The sequence below is a fragment of the Zingiber officinale genome, chromosome 9B (assembly GCF_018446385.1).
Source record: "Zingiber officinale cultivar Zhangliang chromosome 9B, Zo_v1.1, whole genome shotgun sequence".
NCBI classification, from domain to species: Eukaryota; Viridiplantae; Streptophyta; class Magnoliopsida; order Zingiberales; family Zingiberaceae; genus Zingiber; species Zingiber officinale.
Window position 1 is genome coordinate 11,731,716 of NC_056003.1, and position 22,034 is coordinate 11,753,749.

At 36.6% G+C, this 22,034-nt stretch overlaps 2 protein-coding genes across 5 annotated transcripts; both read right to left on the minus strand.

Annotated features, from left to right (window-relative positions):
* Positions 1-374: 374 nt before the first annotated feature.
* Positions 375-13,991, minus strand: LOC122024013 (B3 domain-containing protein Os07g0679700-like). Of its 2 annotated transcripts, XM_042582502.1 has the most exons (13): positions 13,653-13,991; positions 13,398-13,567; positions 11,785-11,866; positions 11,589-11,690; positions 9,534-10,243; positions 9,326-9,422; positions 8,904-9,078; positions 6,561-6,637; positions 5,987-6,388; positions 4,728-4,777; positions 4,126-4,239; positions 2,642-2,709; positions 375-1,472 (listed from the first exon to the last, which is right to left on the minus strand). In XM_042582502.1, the coding sequence occupies exons 2-13, from the start codon at positions 13,511-13,513 to the stop codon at positions 697-699; spliced, it is 2,769 nt and encodes a 922-aa protein (XP_042438436.1). In that variant the 5' UTR covers positions 13,514-13,567; positions 13,653-13,991; the 3' UTR covers positions 375-696. The 2 variants fall into 2 exon arrangements, with proteins under 2 accessions (XP_042438436.1, XP_042438437.1); XM_042582503.1 differs by lacking the exon at positions 13,653-13,991 and having other exon boundaries at positions 11,790-11,866; positions 13,398-13,442.
* A 1,200-nt stretch (positions 13,992-15,191) lies between these two features.
* LOC122025398 (thioredoxin H4-1-like) lies at positions 15,192-21,836 on the minus strand. 3 transcript variants are annotated; one of them, XM_042584204.1, is made up of 6 exons: positions 21,626-21,764; positions 19,848-19,912; positions 16,969-17,088; positions 16,000-16,122; positions 15,309-15,479; positions 15,192-15,217 (listed from the first exon to the last, which is right to left on the minus strand). In XM_042584204.1, exons 2-5 carry the CDS (start codon positions 19,866-19,868, stop codon positions 15,336-15,338), a joined length of 408 nt encoding a protein of 135 aa, XP_042440138.1. In that variant the 5' UTR covers positions 19,869-19,912; positions 21,626-21,764; the 3' UTR covers positions 15,192-15,217; positions 15,309-15,335. The 3 variants fall into 3 exon arrangements, with proteins under 3 accessions (XP_042440138.1, XP_042440139.1, XP_042440137.1); XM_042584205.1 differs by having other exon boundaries at positions 15,192-15,479; positions 21,605-21,836; XM_042584203.1 differs by having other exon boundaries at positions 15,192-15,479.
* Between the last annotated feature and the right edge of the window lie 198 nt (positions 21,837-22,034).

The following is a 22,034-nucleotide window of genomic DNA, read 5'->3' on the forward strand; positions in this document are numbered from 1 at the left end:
AATATAAAAAATAAATTTCCAAAATATCAAATAATCCAATTTAACTAAACTTTTATTCACCCCTACCCCTGCCCCTATTGTATTCTGCATAATTAAATTCTATTTAACTTTTAACAAGTACAAAAACTAATGCATAACAGAAAAATACAAATCCACAAGCAACAATTTTATAAATTATTAATTGCTCTTTCTTATCAACCTCCAGACAGACAATCGATGTTTATTCTACCACAAATCTTTTTTACACCTAAAACAATCTGAATTTTGAATTCTAAGTAATCACTAGTTAACTTGCATAATTATGAAAATTTTAAAGCACAGGTTTAGGATGCTCGTCTAAGTGAATGTTCAAAAGGTACTCAACTCATTGAGAGTTTAGAAAAACAATAAAATGGAATTTAAACCACGGAAATAGAACACAAACTTTAAACAGGCCATCTTACATCAAACACAAAACCTTGCTTGAAGTAGGAACAACAGATCAAACCAGTGCCCGACGTGCATAAAATAGAACACTGTTAAAGGGAGAAAGAAAACTACTGATACATGTGCTCCAGACGATGATATACATATTGCCTCGAAAATTCTAAGATGCATGCTTGGGTGAAGAGAGCTACAACTTCACTGAACAGCCAGAAGGGGAATGCATTCTTTTTTAGAGAAGTCATCTGTTGTTGCAAACACAAAGAAACATGTTCATGATGTATCACTCGTATCTGCTTCTGCTTTAGCATCTTCATCAACTGCAGCACCTTGCTCTTTACTTGTAGATGTAAAATGGCTCTCATCTGTTGCTTTTCCTTCAGTTTCACTGACAGTTTCAGGAATTAATGAACTGGGACTCTCCTGGCTACCTTGTTCATTGACCAAGCTTGCAAGTCCATTTTGCTTTAGATACATCTCCAGAGGTCGTTGTGCATTCTGGAGAAGGCTCATCATGCTAAGTCGGAGATTCGTTGTCTGCGAGTCTTCGTTGCGCCCAGGGTCACAATTCAAATCTATGCCTTCCTTGCTTGATTCAGGATTTTCAATGACGACCCTGCTACCCGCATGGCCAAATTCATTTTCCTGGTGAAGGTCTGGGTGCTGAGAGCCCTTGGAAGAGCTGCTAGTTCCTTCAGCTTCTTCCTTGTTCCACGCAACCTTCTTATGGGCCTCAGCTTCCTCGCGCTCGGATTGACGTTTCTTCTTCCGCATCATAAGAGTCTTGAAGCGGCGTTTCACAGTCATACAAACATTACATGTGCACGAGGGATCATGCTTTGGGCCTTTGCCACTGGGAGGCTGGATGCAGACGATGCATGTGCAACCTGGACGGTGCCGTGGATGCTTAGTGGTAGTAGAATATGTGGTCATACTTTGGTTTCCTACATCCCCAACTGCTGCGACAGCGGCAAAGGCATCAAGGCTAGATGCTACTAGCTCTGATGAAGCACGCTTCCAACTTGCACAGGCACTCTGCTGTCGAAAGTCTGCAAGTATATAATACAGTATAAGACAACAGAAAGGTATAGGTAAAAGGAGCTAACAGGTAGCATAGGTTCTACACAGAATGAGTATGAAATGAACATATATTCAGTAGCAGCATATATATATGTTGGTTTCATAAGCATTTCATTCTCTCTAACAACAACTCCAAAAAGAAATTTGAAACAATAGTATTTCCAAACTGGTCTCCTAGATGCTTACAATTTCTGTTGTTTGCATTAACATCACCAGCAGAAAATAAAATTGCATAAGATGAGTGCACATCATCAACTCAGCTAGGTGGAACTAGACAATATAACCATAATCCAGAAAGAACAAACAGTTCTACAGAACAAAAAAAATACAAATTAAACCTTGGCAAGGTGTGAGTCCAATGCATGCCCATCCCAAGTAGAAAAGTGCCTTGTGATCTTTCCACCTTGAAATAGAAGTGTATAGCGTCAACTTCCAAAAGATGCTAGTTACACTAACCTTTTTTGCTATAATATTTTTGTCATTGACTTCCAAAAGTGTATAGAATTGGTTGCTTCATCAAACTTATTTGATAGGGGTAAATGAACAATTAATTGGGACACTAAAATCAACAGCCTTTTTATCAAGTATTATAGTTTGTCATTTTCCAATCAACAGTTATCTAAATACTCTTTCCTCTTCACTTTCTCCTCAAACTCTCTTCTCTGCCTCCTCCATCTTTTCGCTTCCACTCTCCTTGTTGAAGTGGAGTAAAAAGTGGAGAGTATGAGTTTTGGGTGGGGAGAATAGATCGCCTAGAAAATAACTAAAAGAAAATCTTGAATAAATAACCACAATGATGAAAAAATAGCTGCTGATGAGCATCCAGCAAGATTTTGCATCTCCTTCCAAATAAATACAAGGGAACATGACATATGACATTGGACAATATAAATTCGTGTTATGTACTAAATTGAAAAGAGGGGCTAGAGTTCCTACATGAAATGGTAATTAACAAAGATAAACTGCAGAAACATCCATGACAAGTATCAATAGAAAGTAATTATTTCAGTGGGAATGAAAAAGTGACAAATAGAAAGTAGATATTTCAACGGAAATGAAAAACTGAGTAACTAGTTAACCTTCATTCAGCAACAGCATAACATTATTTTGAAGTAATTTTCTAAAACAATATGCAAACCTTCATACTGCCTGAGAAGAAGTTGCATTTCTTTCTGGCTCAATTCATCAGGCGCAGAGCATGAAGACCTGCATGAATGTCATCAAGTACGACTCAGTAAAATGATGGCCAATTATTGTTAGTGCCAAGGGACATGAAAAAAGTACCAATGAATATATACAGTTTTTTTTGGAGCTGCAGATTATGTGAATGCAACTGGCACAACCTGCACAGTTGATAGAACTAACATGTTAACCATGTTAGGTCCAACAACTAGCCCGAAATGCTTAAGCTCCACTTATAGTAATCGAAGTTCAATAGTCTTTAAATTAGTCATTAGCTCACAATTTTTCACGTGAAAACTAAATTAGCATGTCATGGTCTCCTCCATTTAAGATTTGAAAATCCCATCAAGATCTTAACACAAACTCATAGCCCAATATCATCGTTCCTAATTGACATTTGAAGTCCAATAGCCAGTCAATTCTATCTAAATACCTCACCATGCCTAGGATTATATTTTGTTAGGCCTTAATCCAAAATTATAAATATATAAACACCTTTCATTATTCCACAATTTTCAAAGTTGGGACAAATCTAAGATGTTTATTATATTAAGGATATCCAATCCTCCATAATTGCCTTCATATCACTGGAAAAGCCCGCACATTCAACATCTCTCTACCGTAGTAACTGATGAAGAGAGGCAATGCATATTCATGACAAAGGGTGAGAAGATAAATGGGGATGGCCAACAAAAAGGGGACAATTGTAAAGCTCCAAGTAGGTTACTACAAGAGGGGTGGTGTGGTTGTGGGGTTGTTTCAGTAAAAAGGAGATGAAGGAGGAGGATGGGATCATGGGATATAGGATTTAAATCAGCAGGGGGAAGCAGATATGCCATGCGAGGAAATGGAAGAAATTTTTCAATGAGGAAATGATGGATGAGAGAATTGTGAGAATCTTTGTAGGGTTGTTGTTTCATGCATTGTAAAAAGTGATGGACCCTGCATGAGATGAGGAAGCTAAGTAAGAGTTGATGATGCAAGCATTGCAAAAACAGTGCTGGATGGGCATTCAGGTGGCTAGAGAAGGATGCCATGGGTCTTATTTTCGGAGGGGGATTACCAAGTCTGCTATAATGAGGATGCTGCAATAGGTTTGTATAGGGCTACCACTGAATAGGATTTTACAAGTTTAAGGAAAGCAACATGGTATGCGGCAGTGAGATGGATATAGTAGTGTCTGTGGTGGAGAGGTTCGAGAGAATGATACAAGAGATTAGCATGGATGGTGCTTGAGTGGGTTGTTTTGAACCATTACAAAAGGAAAGGATCAAGTGGGCTCTAACACCACTTGATGCAACCCCATGAGATAGCTCATTGAGGCACTAAGTGGTCTATTAAAAATATTGAGATACTAAACATTTTGATTATCAAGTCAAACAGGAGACATTACATAATAAGAGTAATAAGTATCTTCCAAGTTGAAAATCTGTCTCATACCTTTTAGGGTCCCACACATTGTCAACACAACTCCATCGTGTGTGAAGAAGAACATCTATAGGTATATGACGCCATTTGAAGCAATCATCGCATTGAACCCATTGATCTTGCTCTCTAAATGATATTTGGAAGAAAAAAATAAACATAAAGATCCATTTTCTGTAATATTTTGATTTAAAGAAAAGTTGAAAGATACCAATAAAATAATTAATATTTCAACATAGTAAGAGCTTCCTCTAACATTATCAGAATAGTCAACTTATTCCAATTGTTTTATGATCAAATATTAATTTGTCTACCAATTAAAAAGTAATTGAAATATTTGAAAAAATGCATTGTAACGATAAAAATTAGTTGTAGTAGATCAGAACTACTTCAATGACTACAAAGCCTGTACTACCATTTACAAGGTAACTCAGGTGGTGATGATCATTAATCAATAGAGAAAATAAGTATCTAGGAGTTGAAAAAGATGATATGCTTCAACATTTTCTTGGTTGATTATATTTATCAACCATGGCATAAAGCCTGTTTAACTAATTTTACTAACTTCTGATCTAACAGATATCTTTCTTTCTCTTTCGCGATACAAATAAACTTACCCTGAAGATCGAGCTGTAAAAATGGTTTTCTTGCCAAAAATTGGGGGTTCCTACAGCCAAGCATGAAAGAGGTTAGTGGAAGGAAAATTTTCAATATAGTAATGTCCTAAAAGCAATATAAGTTTGTCAGGATGGAAAACTCTGCGGAAGTAAAATAGAATTTTAGGAACATCAGGGAATGAAACTGTGACTTAAAGAATTCTTGAGGCCAGTTTGGACATTTGCTTTTGTTCACGGAAGACCAATATAATACCATGTAGATAAAATGCCAGCATGATTGCTAATATTGGTACAAATAGCAAGATTGGACGTCACTATTTTTTATAGATTCTTGGTTGATTCTTTAGAGTTCATATGATTGTGTCTTCCACAAGTTTCCAAAGGAGTCCTGTGGATATCCATTTTCTCAACACAAAATCCATTGAGCATGCCTAGTCCGGATCCAACTTGAGGTCCAGGTGGAGACAGGCCAATTTTGACAATGCTTAAGGTCAATTGTTCTACAGAAAATGAAAATAAATGACAACAGCTAATGAAGAACTGCTAGTAACATAATTTCTGGCATCAGTTGCAGGGTGTATTTGTAACCTAGTAAGGTAAAAATTACTTACAAATTCACAATTGTGTATGGCCATAATCAACACAATTTTGACAAGCAACAAAAAAAAAAACTATATAGAAACCAAGGAATCATATAAACAACAAAAAAGTAACTTCCCAGTTCTCTATACACACAATATATGCAAGGTTAGTTCGTTTGGACTGGTATAGTTTCGCTAGTGTATTGTGCGAACACAAAATACAAAAAAAAAATGAATTCATATTGACATGTATTGTAGCATGCCAAGGAGTGTCATTATGAAATGATATTCATCTAGTATCCAAGAGAGATTACCTATATGCTAATGAGTATCTAGTTTTGGTATTTTTCTAGAACAATTCATGTCGCTTGGCATGGTATAAAATTTCAAACCATGAGTAAGTCTATGAAATATACCTACATTGCTACTTCAAAACATTTGCTGGGGCGTGGATATCTAGAGGAACAATAATGTATGAGTTGTGTTCATGAAGAACAAAGATCTCAACCAAAAAGGAAAACAAGAAAACAGAACTAATTGATATGGTACCAGGCTACCTTTATATTGTCAACTTGAATCAGAAGTGTACACGGAAAATGGGAGAAACCCTAAATGATCATTGCATATCTAAATGACACGCAGCAATATTAACCAAGTTTTTTGACAGATTGGACTTACTTCATATTCTTCAATTTCATGGTCCTCAATTGTGACGATGCTAGGTTTAGCACTTGGAGGTGGACGAAGCAATTCTTGAGCCTCTTCCCAACTCATCTTGAGCTCCAGTGCATCTTCAGTATCCATGAGCAACCTCTTAGATTTGGAACCAATGTTTCGGCTACTACTTTGCAAGGGCTGCCAGAGCAATCCTTCAATTGACCTTCCTCCTTTGTGCCAACTAACGTCTAAATCAGATTGATTCAGATGTTCTGGTTGAGATGCCAAATATGGATCTATAGCTCCCTTCATTGACTGAAGAAGTCCAGAATAGCCATTTGCTATGGTCATGTTCTCATCGATGCCAGAGAACAATGTTTCATTGCCAAAAGTACCATTAGCAATTGCAGAAATCTGACAGTCCTGCTCCAATCAAGAAGCATATAAAATCTAGTCAAACTGAGAAAAATGTTCAATATAGATCATGTTAACACTAACTCTCTAAAGTCCAAACCAATGAGAAAAAGAGAAAAACTAAAACACATAATAGGAGAACATTACCACCAGGAATTAACAGCAAACACAAGTTTCTTACCTGTAGCGGAACGGTGTTTGTTGCCTTTCGATAACCCATGACAAGTTTTCCTTCAGGATCTATTCGGCTAAAAGTCACTGCAATATGATATCGAAGATAAGACAAATAAGTTTATTGAAATAGTGTTCATTGGCCGAAACATTTTCACAGCTTCATTTATGTGCCTGCAATTTCTAAATTTTGGGTCAATTAAGTAGCTATAAATATCTTGCAAGAAACATCTTTAGTTATTGCACAATTTTGGCTAATTCCATGGTGTAAAGCTAACAAGCGGGTGAAGACTCGATTATTTGTAATTTTCAATATTCTATCCAATTATCTCCAAATGTCATAAGTTTAATCACCTTCCATTTTCTCACATCTGTCTATTCTAATTACACCCAATTTGTTTGACAGATTTAATTTATAGAGTATGTTCTATTTTCATGATTGTCATTTTTATTTTGGAAAATATTCATTTTAAAGGGTCATCTCATGCTTATTATAAAATTCATGCTTCTTTTTGCACCTATACCATAACATTTCCTTCAACACCAACACATGCTACATATAAGTGTATACAAGTAAAAAATAAAAGGAACAATTTAGGAAATTTGTAAATGGTCGTAATCTGAGGACCATTCTTGATTATGTTTTTGTTTTCTTGATAATCTTTGACATGGAAACCCAAGAATTGGAAAGAAATCTAAATTACCAGTGAGGGTGAAATACGGTAATAGCATTTTACACCAAGAATAACCATGCTTACTTAAACATATTTAGTGACAATTGCATATTCATAATTGCAACACATTAGTTTCTTTTAATTCAATATATATTTAACCTTACACTAGTATTGAAATAGAAATTTGATTGTTTGACTTACTAGTATACCATTTTAGATTGTCAGTACTATTCATACATTATATTTAGAAAAATAATTTATATTAACAATGGGAGTAATATTGATGATCTCGACATAACTATTCTGCAATATATGTGTTGTATAAAATTTTAATTTATCCTTTTAAGATATCTCTCATCAAATTTTGTTTGTATCTATTTAAACATTGAGACTGAATCAATTCCTGTAATGCCTTTACTTTGGTTTGTGTAATTTGTTGTTTACTCTATAAAATACGCATGTGACTGATTATATTTTATAAGGATATTTACAAAAACTGAATCAACATTCATGGTAATTTGTTTGTCATACTAAACATGCCATCTTGCAATATTTTTGATAGTTTTTTAATAGGATTGTTTCATGTAACCAACCTTGTAGTGCAAGATCAATGATTTAAATTTTGTGCCTTGTCGATAGGCATGGGCAGAATTTACCATTTGGTCTATCGATCGGCATTGTACTGACACCACATCGTGAGGCCGTAACTATCTCGTGAAGGCCTCTGCATGGTCACGGAGGGTGCCACAATCTTCACGGTCACGATGGCCACCTCTGCGAGGTCGCAACACTCGCGGTAGCAACCAAAATTTTTTATTTTTAATTTAAATTTTAGAGGTTGCAATTTTTATTTTTTAAACAAGTATTCCCTATTAATTTTTCTCTTCTTCTTATTTTTTTCTCTTTTGTCCATTATTTTTTTTTCCTTTTTCATCACTATTTTGTTTCCTCCAAATAAACAAAGAGAAAAAAAAAATACCTCTTAAGGTAAATAGAGGAAAAACAAAATCTCCTAACCTCTTTAAAGATGATTATTCTTTTGACTTCTTTATCCCACGATATAAAAAAAAACTTTTTAAGGAAACAAATTATTAAAAAAGATAAACAATATATACATAATATAATTTCTACTTTATAAAATATATTATTATTAAAAACTAAATTATTTTATACATAAATTGGATTTAATTTTAAATTGATCAAAATAAATCTAAATTCTTAAACCTATTCACCTAAATCGGCTTTTATTCAATAACTTCAAACATTTAGATAGTATCAAAATTTAAACTCAACATTCAATATCTCAAATATAACTCTAATAAGCATCTATAATGATCAAATATTAATAAAATATTTTTAATTAATATATTTTATATAAAAAAATATCAAATTGTATCAGCACGACATGATACGGGTACCGAAAGTGTATTGTTTTGGTCATAAATCAAAACTCTAGGGTTCAAAATTTTAAACCTTGTGCAAGATTACTAGAAAAATCTGTCAAGTTAATCTATTTGCATGGTATTAAGGCATGCTTTACTTGAAACTACCTCCTAACAGAGAGCATCCCCTCCATGGTTCTCAAATAAGTATCATTGTCAAATTTAACTTGTAAACCAATATTATCATTATCTAGCCTTTAGACAGAGCAATATCTTGAAGTGTGTGCAAGCAATAACCTGTATCACCAGCTTGCAGCTGAAGAGATTGAATGCAAGGAGTAACGCCCTCTAAAACATACATTCTGCTATTGTTATTTGGCCAAAATCTGAATTGAAAATGCCATTCTTTCCCCTTTGTATCTTGTATTGTTAATGGAACACCTTCCGGTTGAGAAATTGGAGGAAAATATGCCTAAGCAGAAATTCCACAAAGAAAATGTAAAAAAAGGAAACATTAAAACAAAATGCACAAGTAAATATCTAGATAAACTGCACGAATCTGCCAAGAAAATAAACCAAACCAAAATAGACACATGATATGTGCAACTGTAACATTCTCAACTGATCCTCTTAGCATCAGAAAATGCAGAGCACTTATTTAAGAGAATCATTTAAAAGTAAACATATATTTATGCAAATCAAGTAAATCTGAATATTACCTCTGCACAAGCTTTTGGAAGAACTAAGCGCCCAATACGACCTGCATCACTAGCACTCAAAACCTTCTCAAATAGTGGCACAATTGTAGAATTTGAACTTCACAGGTCAAAGATTAAGGGAAAAAAGAAATATATTTTAACACAAGAAACATGCATTTAAAGACAACAACTCATAAAAGGAATAAAATGATCATATAGTTAAGGATACTCTCCCGATATTTGTTGTAGCTCTTGGTCTGTGATTCTTGGCCAATAACGTGGAAGTAATTGGTTACGACCCTCAGCAGGTGGCCTTGCAACTCGCATGTATGGAAGTGAGTTCTTAGATAAATCTGAGAATGTTTGATTACTCGTTCTAGGACACTTCACAACAAAGGAACGAGGCCTTTGCATTTGCTGAAAGGTAGCAGATGCTTTTCTTTCATCCTTTCCTTCAGATATCGAACATGCCATGGGAAGGGAAAGAAATGACCTTTCTGTAATATTTAAAACTTCTCTATCGCCAATTTGGTTTGTATTTCCCAAGCTCATGCTAATACATCCTTGGGATAATGATTCACATAAAGAATTATCTGTCATTAAAGCTTTCTCATCCCTCGGAGAGATTTGGGAGGAGGCCGATGGACCTTGGTATCTGTTTGACAAACTTGAAATCACTACATCAGGTGAATGTTGCTCTGATTTGATTTGTGCAAATGATCTGATTCCACAATCACTATGTTCTAGATCCGGTTTACTCGTGCATTTCCCCTTTGAAAAAGTTCCACCATCAATTTTGAAATCAGCAGTATTAGCTGACATTTCACAAGCATGAGTTGTTACTGCTGAATCAATATCTTCCTTAAAAGTCCTAGCTGAAAGAGCTACTACCCTTTGATGGTTTTGAGACACAAAATTTTGAACTATTCCATTAGTCATCTGAAAGAAAAATATTCAGAATACTCCATGAAATGCTTCCTCAAAATATATCTTCATATAGTACAAAAATCAATTTGGAAGGTAACAGATCCTCAAAACAAAAAGGGGAAATAGATGCATGTAAAATTTAATGATTTCCACAAAGCAGTAATTTGAAGTAGTGACCTGAATGACACTGGTATTGTTGTTGTTGTTGTTGAATCATTAGAAGTCCTATTTATCTTATAGTAGTAGTAGTAGTAGTAGTAGTTGTTGTATACTACTTTGTAGTACAGTTACGAGGTGGTTGTGCATTGTGTCATGCCAAATGAACCATTTAGTGGGTGGGGGTGGAAGGTGGGACAATCCAAGAAGAGTCTAGAAGAGAGGATGTGAGAATAGTTATCAGAATCATATCACTCACAATTCAGTTAAGTCACCATCAATTTTACCCTGATTGTGATTTTGTATGTATTGATTTACTCCCCATATTTGTATGATGAGTTAAGGCAAGGTGAAGGGAATCTATAAATAAACAATGAGAAGAAGAAAATCTTCCAAGACAATCAGCAACAGCCAAAGTGAATTCTTCACCTAACTATGGCTAAGAAGAACAAGTCACAAAATATATAGAATGTAATTTCGACAAATCAATGGCGACTTAGAAGTCAAAGTCATCTTCCATTCCTCTTTTTCATGTAGCATTGTTGATATCTGCTTCTTTCTATCTTCAAGTAGGTTAATGCTACCCAGCATTGAGTCTTGGAAAGAGTGAAGTTGTCCCCTCGGGCCATGATTTACCTCCTCCGTGTTGGTCTAGGGACCGATTGGCAGCCCCTGGGGCGAATGAATCGCCTTTTGCCACATTGGAAAGAGTGAAGTTGCAAATAATTTTCTTATGCCAAAATCATTTGAAGAAGAAATTCCATATTTGTTCATTTTCATTTTAACAATGGACTGAAAAAATAATAGTTTGTACATCATCGCCAATGCAAGATATAATATATTTTTCATTAAGAAACAACATCAATTTACACCATTTATAATACCATGCTAGTAAATAAAATATTATATTCTTTTGCACACTATTGGGTATCAAAACTATTATGAATATTATGAACAAAGCAGGTCCTTTCTTAACATATTTTCTAAATTATATGAAGCTTAAGATTCATGATTCAATATTTCCTGATATAAAAATTCATCAAAATGATTCATGATACAAACCTTGATTTGACAACCTATGTTAAGCAACTAAATGAGATATGATTATGAGAGAAACACATGGCATAAATCTAAGGTTTAAACATACAACAATGCTTCTCTCTAGTAAATGATGTAATTCATGTGAAAGTTATGATCTTACAAGAGGAACTTCTGAATTCTTTATGCAGTTAATACATTGAACTCCTCCAGTATCCAGTAGATCAAAGAAAGACTTTGAAGCAATGCACCCACAATGTAAGTGCTGTAAATAACAGTTAAAACAAAGTCAGAATGCAGAAATAGTTTACGAACTAGGAAAGTTGGAATTTATGCCCAAGCTTTCAAGTCCTCAGTACCTTACCACAGGAACAACATTCCCTCCACCCAGACTCTTTCTGGTGAAAAATGTCACAAAATATTAACTGCTCATACGCCATCCTGAATATGGGAGAGTGCATTGACAGATGAATTATAAGAATCTTATCACAAATAAGGACCATAGTCAAGAAGTAATAACAGTGTAGAAAATGAGAAAATGCATTGAGTATCGTACTATAAGAAAGGCTATCATCTCCATGATACACCAATCAATGTTATAGCATTGGTGACTGAATAAAAAATAATCAGACCAGAAATTAATTTTCTGAAGTTGAAATTTAGTGCATTAGAAAAATCCACTTCATGTAAGTGGGTTGATGAAAACTACTAAAGGGCAGCCTGGTGCATGCGGGATCCCGGGGAAGGATCCATTGTACGCAACCTTCTTTTTACAAGAGGTTATTTCCAGGATTCGAACCCGTGACCTTTTGGTCACAAAGCAACAACTTTACCGTTGCGCCAAAGCTTCCCTTCAAATAATTAAGAAAGGGTCATTTAAAACTTTACCGTTGCGCCAACAACTTTTCGAGCTGATGAAAACTACTCAGCTCGAAAATTTGTTATGCCTCCAGAACGGTCTCCAAATGATTACGAAAGGGTCCATTTAAAACAAGAGGACAATCACCCGAAATTGTGATCTCCAGGATCTTACTTATCACAAAGATGACAAGGGAATGGTAAGTATCTTCTTGGCGTTGTGATCTTGAGAATCTTACTCATTACCAAGATGAAGGGATCACTAATCCTACCCTAAAACCAATTCCCAACAGTCAAGTGAACAATGACATCATTGGATTCACTGTAGAAATTATGAAACGTTCAAGTCACCATATATAAGTTAATAGTTCATAATGGAGACAAACCAATTCTTATGAAGAAAATTTTGAAAAGTTGGACATGAAGAGGACTTGAAACAAGGTAATCAGTAATTGCTGCAACCATTTTTACATTGAAGGCTAATACTATCCTGTTAAACAAAATAACATAGTTTCAATTGCATATAAAAGTGGAAAAGACAGGCTGCACACTAAGTATTGACAAGAGAACCTCATCACAGAAGTATCCTCGACAATCTTGGTGGATGGAGTTGCAATTGTTGAAAAGTTCAAAAAAAAGCACTAGCTGATCCAATCACATATATTAACCAAAGTAACAATCATGCATATCAAACTCACAACATGCAATTGTCAATATTTTTTATCCGAAAAATCCATCTTCTTCACTTGAAAATAGCATTAGAAAATTTGCACAAAGAAGAGCAATCAACAGTATTCTTAGCATCCAAATATAGTTCAAACATACCAACTTAACACAAATAAAGCATCATCGAAATTGAGTTAGCAGGGAGTTAAAGAAAAAAACACAATAGAGAAAGCCAAACTGTAGACATGGGAATCAAAATTCCTCTAGAAATGACAAATGGAAGGTTCAATCTTGATTCTGAATGCTCAATATACAAACTAAGAAATTACCTCCAATGCCAGTTTATGCAACTCAGGTACCAAATATCAAAGCCATAAAAGATATTAAAAATGGAAACTGCACCAAAATAGTATGAAGAAAACGATCAGTATGTAAAAAAATGCAATACCCGCATTTGACGCAGAGAGAAGCGAATCCGCCTGATCTCAGCCCCCATCCCCTCCTCCACTCTCCCCCAGGCTCCGTCGCCCCGCAAGCAACATTCATGCACTTCCCAGTCTCCATCCGCGACTCGTCCAAATCGCCCTCAAATCAAAGGTCAAACGCCGATCCTCCCAACTAAAATCAGACACAAATAAAATTGGATAAACAATCAATCTAAAAAGGAACACACAAACAAGATCCCTCCTTTCACTCCTCTTACTGATCGCTGCCCTCCTCTTCACGGAAACCCCATCTGCCCGTCGGTCAGAGCTCAGAAATCAGCGGAGAGAAAGGAGTCAACAAGAATCTCCCAGTTGAAGTCGATATAAACAGAGAAAGATCCCCCTTTTTCAGTTCGATTCCCGATCACCTCCCATCGCCCCCCGGAAGCAACTCAGCTAAGGAGCTCAGCTATCCAGCGCTGCGGCGGCGTTGGCGGTGGCGAGAAGACAGTGAAAGGAAACGAAGGAACAGAGAGAGAGCTCTGCATGGACCAGCGAGGAGCAACCAGATGACGATGATATCTCTCCTCTGCCGAGGGGGAAATACAAGGCATCGAGAAAAAGACCTCCACCTTCGCGCACGAACGGCACGCGCACGGAGTCACTCCAACGGTCACAATCGCCCCGATGGCACGATCCCAACCGTCGGATTACCCGCGCGGGTACTGTCGCCGACGGCGGTGACGGCACTCGGGCACCAGAGCGCGTGGTAGCGATCGCACGGCGCGATGGGCCGGGCCTGGGCGCCCGTGACGTGAACTCCGACGTGGCGGGCGCAATGATGCCGGGTGCGACGGTGGGTTCAATGGCGCGCACGAAAACGCGAGGGGATTGGTCGGGAGGAGGCGCTGCGGTAGTTAAGCGTGGGGTCAGGTGGACCGCATGGTGTCCGTCGGTGGAGGGAGAGAAGACATCCGGGCCGTCGATGGGGCCGCGCGTCGTGGTCTCGGCGACTGGAAGTTGACGCGGGTGGACGAGGAGCGGTGAGGGTTGCACAATGCGGTGGTTTACAGGTAACGTCGCGTGCGTGTGGAAAGGCGAAAAAAGGACGCGACCCGTCGCCGACCAAGCGACTGTTTGAGGAAATGTCGGACATGGAGCCATACATAACGACGGTACAAAAGTTGGTAACGAGTAAGGGAGTTTCAATCTGTGAGGGCTTAACATCACCGGGCCCACTGGTGGATGTTGTTGGTCGGGTCGGTCTTAGATAATTTGATGAGTCCTTAATTAGATATGCATGATGTCACCTCAATCAAACTATAAGTGGGCTAAAACTAGATAGGCCTGAGAGAGTCACTGGAATGAGTAAGATAAACTAATAAAATTGAGTGAGTTAGACGGAACAATTTAACATGGTCCAATCTATCAAGCCGAAATAGCCCAATCAAATAAAATGGATGGGTCTCAAGGAGTGGAATGATCAGGTTGACCATGTCAAACAGAAAAGTGATTGACAAAAGTATTTGTTTTTTTAAATAATAATGATAACAACAAGTGGATTAAAATTTATTTTTTAAACTATTCTTTGAAAACTGGCAATTGTGCAGGTGAAGTCCTGTCCACCTTTTTGCGTAGAATGGCCGCCATGTGATTCAACGTCCCTGACAGGACACAGAAGTGATCATCACATCATTAATTACCAGACAAGTCTCTACTTAACGCATTCGCGAATGCCGAGGCCTGAAACGACCACGGACAATGATGGCGTCGCCTCGAAGCTCGGGATCCAGACCATAGCCACTGGATTCAGTACATATTTTGCACACTAAAGTTCTTGATTCTGAGAGGAGAATTATTACAGTTTGTAGTCAACACATTCATCACACAAACACTCAAACGGTAAGACATGAGAGCGAGGAATAATAATATACTTTCTCATCGTAGATTTGAGTCTTGGATCATCGAACTGAGGGCTCGATGAAAGTGACTATCTTCTTCTCCAACTCAATTTTGTTGGCGCCGATGAGCTTGTCCACTTGTTGCCCATCTCTCACGAAAAAGAAAGTCGGAGTTGCTCGGATGTCCCATGATGAGCTAAACTCCTGAAAAAGAAAATAGTTATCATTATGTACAAACCTTTTTTACTTCAGTGAAACATGATTCGGCTAAAAAGTTGTGTCAAAGATGTTTCAAGAATTTTCAGTTGTGTTGATCTACAGAGCACAGCATGCAAATCTGTTGATTGTTTAAGACATAATAACATTTACCCTGGAAAGATGCTCCAACTAAGAACTGAAGTCACTGATGCGAAATATTTAGATATGTCCAATTTGTAGAGTTTAAATAAATGCGAACTTGTGAAAAATTATGCAACTTTCGACGATAACATGTTGCATATAATAGTTCACACATTGAAGAGCATCAATCAGTTCACACATTTAACTTCACTTTTAGGAATACTGATTGAAAAGCATCAAAGGTGGACTGAAATCTCTAGTAACAAATGCTTAGTTAACTAATGGACACGTCTATGAAGAGGAAAAGTACAAGGATAAGCAAAATCTACAGGAGAGTAGTACTTAAAACTAAAAGAGATAGGATGAATCTGGAAAAAGATCTTACTGATAACTTATCGACATCTATTGTCAAAAACATCAGTGCAGGATACTTCTCAGACAGCTCTGTATAAACAGGTGCCATCAGTCGGCATGGCCCACACCATGTAGCACTAAAATTTGCTACGACCTGCAGGAGGAAAGACCCTTAGTCAGAATAAAGCTAGATATGCAGTAAGATGCAACACAATTTAGTTATCATGATACTTCGATGATAATTTTCAAATCACAAACCTCCTAAAGGTCGTAGTGTAGTAGTATTAAGAGACTAAAAATTAAAGATTAAACTTACAATCTCACCTATGTTAACGAGTTTGAAGTGTGTCAGTAATAACATTGAAGTTGCTTCAGATCACAATGTTTGAAACTCAATGATTGACCAAAAGAAAAACAATTTCTAGAAGTAGGCCAAATTAGTACATCAATGATTTAAATAGCATTCACTTCAATGATTAAAATTCTAGATGAGATTTTATTTTTAGTGTACATCATTAGAATTCCTCAAATGACAAAAACATATTTTATCATTGAAATGCAGATATTGGTTAAGTTGACATCACAGAAGAGCAAAAAACGACTAGGCAAAGTATGGAATGGTGCTGGAAGCACAAAACTAATCAAGATACCAAAAGTAAGGATCTAAAGTAAGACAGATTTGCAATTATAAAAAAAAGAGCAGCCCGGTGCACGAAACTCCCGCCATGCGGAGTCTCAAGGAAGGATCCATTATACGCAGTCTTACCCTGTTTTTTGCAAGAGACTGTTTCTAGAATTTGAATCCGTGACCTTTTGGTCACAAAAGGCTCCCTATCTTACCTAAAAACAACTGGAAAATCATAGTCCTGGAACCAAAAAGTGTGTTTACATTTCAGGATTGCACAATGCTTATGTAAGTGGAGGAAGTTCATATTAAATCTAGCATAAGATCTGACAGCAAGCATCTTGTTTGTGAGAAATATCCTCTCGAGTTACTTACTATCTTTCCATCATTTTTTGCTTGAGAAATTTTTTGGTCCCAGCCTTCTTGGCTAGTTATTACATGCACATTTCCACCTTTGAAGTCTACCTCCTCTTGAAGATCAGCATCTTTCCCTTCCTAAGCAGAAAGAAAAAGGGAGATTAACTTAGATTTTTTTAACTAATACCCATTTCTTTTAAAACTGATATTAGCAAACAAACATTCTTGCAAATGCCAGAAACCGAGATTAAACTAAACAACAGTCAGATGTTAAAACCATCTACTTTGGAATGTCGCTAGCAAGAAAAAAAATGAGAAAGAGTTGAAATACTTATTCAGCTTTCTTTTTTACTAATTTTAAGACCAGAGTTATATTCTGATGTGGACGTCGAGGTGGACATCAGAAACAAATTAACTATAGTAGAAATAAATTAGCTATTGTTTAATTAGCAGAAACAAATAATGACCTAATTTAACTACAAACAAATAATGGCCTAATTTGCTTTTCTATTTTTGATTCCTTGTTTCCTTTATGGGTTGATCTTTTCTAAATCGTGTCATGTTTGACTCCTCATATAAGGAGTGTTATTGGATCGAGTCACAGGTCAAGATCCGGATCCAAACTTGGTCCTACAACACACAAGGGTGGAAGGAAGGGGGAAAAAACTCATCCTAGACAGAATCCAATTATTCAATTTTTCTTCCTCTCTTTATTGATAAGAACACGCCTTATATAAGGAATCAAACATAGCACAAAGACCAACCCATAAAGGAAACAAGAAATAAAAAATAAAAAATAAAAAATAAAAAAGCTAATTATGCCATTATTTGTTTCTACTATAGCAATAATTAAATTAGGTCATTATTTGTTTCTACTGATTAGGTAATAGTTAATTTATTTCTACTATATCTAATCAGGCAGTAGCTAATTTGTTTTATTTGCTCCCTACTATAGTGGCATCCAACAAAGACATCCACCTCGGCGTCCACATCCTCCCCCCTCAATGTTGAGCTTATCCTCAAGCTCGAAAGCAGGGTATAACGCCACTAATAGCATAGAGGGAAATTTCTGGGTTCACTTCCCCCTCTTCCTCACCTTCCCTATCATCATTCGGCACTTCAATCCAGAACATGCACTTACACTTGTAACTCGTGGAGTAGGACTCATCACAGTTAAAACAAAGGCCCTTGGCTCTCCATTCTGCCATCTCAGCACGGGTTAGACGCTTGAAGAATAAAGCAGGTGGAGTCTCTTTACTGATGTCTCCCATTGTCTTGGTCTTCGCCAGAAGAGAGCCTCCACTGCTCATGTTGAGCTCGGTTGTGGTCCTGCCCCAATTTGCGCGCAGTCGCCCCTCGCCTCGATGGAAGCACTGCTTCTGTTCTAATGCCCTAGCCATATTCATTGCAAGGCGCAGGATTCCAGGCTTTTGCAATTAGATGTTGCTACGGAGATCTTCGACTAGCCTCTTAGTGAACAAGCCAACATGTTGCCATGGTCGGAGGTGTCCGAGTGAGGTGGAACTGGAACTGCCGTTGGTAGTCTTCAACCGAGCCAGTGTTCTTCAAATTTGATAGCTCTCCCAAAGGGTTGTTGCTCATAGGCAACCCAAAGCGGATGTGACAATAGTCTTTGAATTGATTCCAAGTCATATCTGACCCTTCCTGTTCTATCTAATCAAACCAAAGTCGGGCTTTCCCTACCAAATGGAAGGTAGCAAGGCCAACCCTATCCGCTTTTGTAGTCCTTTGGTTGGCAAAGAATTTTTTTGCACCTTTTAACCCAGTCCAGTGGATCCCCTTCTCCAGAATAGGTGGGGAACTCCATCTTCGAGTACCACGGAACCATGGTGCCGCTGGTTGGTTGTTCAGGTCTGGCCTTCAAGGCTTTAGAAGGGCCGCACTCCACGCCGGTAGGGTTGTTTGCAGTGTTGTCATCTTGTGTCTTGAATGGGATAACTCAGCCATATGCTCCTCTAGTCCTCGCTAGTGGAGGTGATCTGCTCCATGAAAACTTGTTGTTACGAGGTCAATTTTTACATTAAAGCATCAAGTTTAGATGTGATAGGATCCATGTCACCCATGATCAGCTCTGATACCAAGTTGTTATGATCCCGAGTGCAGGATCGAGTCACAGGTCGAGATCCAGATCCGGACTTGGTCATGTAACACGCAAGGGTGGAAGGGAGTGGGAAAAACTCATTCTAGACAAAGTCCAATTACTCAATTTTTCTTCCTCTCTGTATTAATAATAACACTCCTTCACTCCTTATATAAGGAGTCAAACAGGACACGACAACCCATAAAGGAAACAAGAAATCAAAAATAGAAAAGCTAATTAGGCCATTATTTGTTTCTATTACAGCAGTAGTTTCTACTAATTCGGCAATAGCTAATTTATTTGTACTATATCAATTGGGCAGTAGCTAATTTTTTTTTTTTTTTGCTTCCGACTATAGTAGTGTCCAACAAAAGCGTCCACCTCGGCGTCCACATCATATTCTTTTATAGTCAATTGATAGAGAATGAAACTTCATCCTAGGAATCACGGTTGAATCAAAGGGTTTATATTTTATACTTGCAGCATAACTCTTTGGAGAACTGTTGCTAATTCAGACGCATGCTAGCTAAGTACAATAACCCCTTATTACTTTCTAAAATCCTAGAACACATGCAAATGCACCAAAACATGTATCAATATGCATAAATTCATAGGTTTTCAAGGAAACAACAAGTATAAACAACTACTTTACCAGCATTAAAACTATGGACAAACAACAAAAGCATGAAATTCAAGAAGCAACCTTAGAAGCATGCAAAAGTTTTTGAAAAAGTATAAAGCCATGCATTAAAGTCATCATTACTAGTTCTCATGTCATGTGTGGATAATTTCACACCTTGCCAAAACAATTTCCCATTAGAGTTAGAAGGTGTGACTGGATAATAGGAGAACCAGCTTCTTCTGCCAAAACGAGAAACACAAGAAAATGCATGTATAAATTAATGTCCATGACAGAAAAGGAACAATGAAATTGAAACAACAAATTCTGACAAAATAAGTATGTCCAAATTATGTCAAAAGGCAAATTTCTGAATATGAGGATCTGCAATTGAAACGTGTTGTATATTACAAAACTTAAATCAACCAAAATTAAAGGTTTGCAAAGTAGAAGAGGCAAAACTCAATATAAGTGAAATGGGTATGACTATAAAATGACTTCATAGGGCTTAGTGGTTGTATAAGATTCATTAAACAATCATTATAGTTAGGATCTGCATTTTGTGGTCATCATTGTTGTGGAAGTTGAAAAAGTTCATCAAAGAAAATGATGTAAGACACTTCTTAATAGTTAAATGGGATTAAAGAAATTGTAGAGGCAGAAACTGGTAATACTTTAATGACCCAAATAACAATCTATAAGATTCATAAGATAGTTATAGGCCTATACCCAAGTATATCAACGACTATTACTGATCAAGAACTAAATTAATTTAAGAGTGTACTACAATGAACATACTTATATCCTATCTATTCATTACCTTTTAATTGTATATTTTGAAGCAAATCTTGCGTTACTGTGACGATCATAGTGTTAGGATCGTCACAGCTAAAGGAAATTCACTGGCACAATGGAAAAGTGATAAGTCCTCTTCAATATCATCACCTATTGGTATTACTTAGCAGAAATATAGCACATGCTAGCCGTATTGTCTGAAAAGCCAATGTCTTGTCTCAAAGTTGTTATGACTAAGGGCCTTTCAATACCATCGCCATTTGCTTCAGGATCATATCATATTTATACCTTTCACTACAACAACAATCCTATAGAAACTTTTATTACAACCCACCAATTGCATACAAGATAACGAGGTTGTAAATAAAAAAACAATTTCATCAATTAAATATGTAATAAAATGATTTTTCTATACAATTTAATTGTCTTGAGTACACTATCACTAATAGACATAGTCATTAAATAACAAATTTGTCTTAGAATTTACATTATATACTGCATAAATGAGTTGGAATTTTTCCAATTGCCACCACTGCCATTCCTTCTAATTCCAACAAATCCTCATACATCTCCATTTTTTTCTAGCACGCAGCTCCAATTCCCTTAAGTTGTGCATCAAAGAGATAACTCTACTCGTTAGCCTTGCTAAAATTTAAGCTTATCAAGAAACACAAATAGCATCCTTCTAGTCCAAGCTAGAAACCTTTTAACAAAGTTTAAAATAAGATGGATTTTCCGAAAAATACTTTGGACTCGATTGACAGAATCCAGTAACCAAGCGCACACCAATCATATTTTACAATACTACCCTTAAAATCAGAGCCGCCAATTCTCACCAATTAAACCGTTAAGACTCAGTTTAATTGACGAGAATTTTCCCGAAAATTCTTATTTATTAAGAACTTAAGTACTTAACAAAATCATCACATATACGGATCAAAAAAAGCTACGCCTACAAGAAATTTCTTAGAAAACAACACATAAAGCTCTTTACTTTTATAACAACCCTAGATGGAAACAAGAAAGTAAAATAGCTGAAAATAGTCCTAAATCTACAAACTTAATCAATGACAATAGCTGATCCGAACAAATACGCGCACAGGAAAATAAGGAAAAAGTCATATGAAAAAAACCATTACTTGCTGCTCCTAGTTTCTCACCGTTGGCGGCCGGAGAGAAAAGTTCGCCGAAGCTGGAGAGAGATGAAGAACAGTTCGGAGTCGACCAGGAGAGTTTGGTCAGCCGAGGATTTTGTTTAGTAGAGCCACGATTCCGTGCTGAATTAACTACTTTGCCACTGCGCTTTTGATTTTTTTTTTTTAAGAGGCATTTTTTTTTACTAAAAACATCATTTCGGTTATTGACAATTATATTTTAAGGTTGAAAAATATTAGTAAATACATTAGATAAACACATAACTAAATTAATCAACATTACATTAAAAAAAACAATTCCTGAAAATGTTTATGCTTTCAATGTACATATAGCTAACACTTATATTATGAAAGTTGAAAATTTAAGATAAAATCTCTATGCTTTCAATTTACGATTATTGAAATATTTGAGATA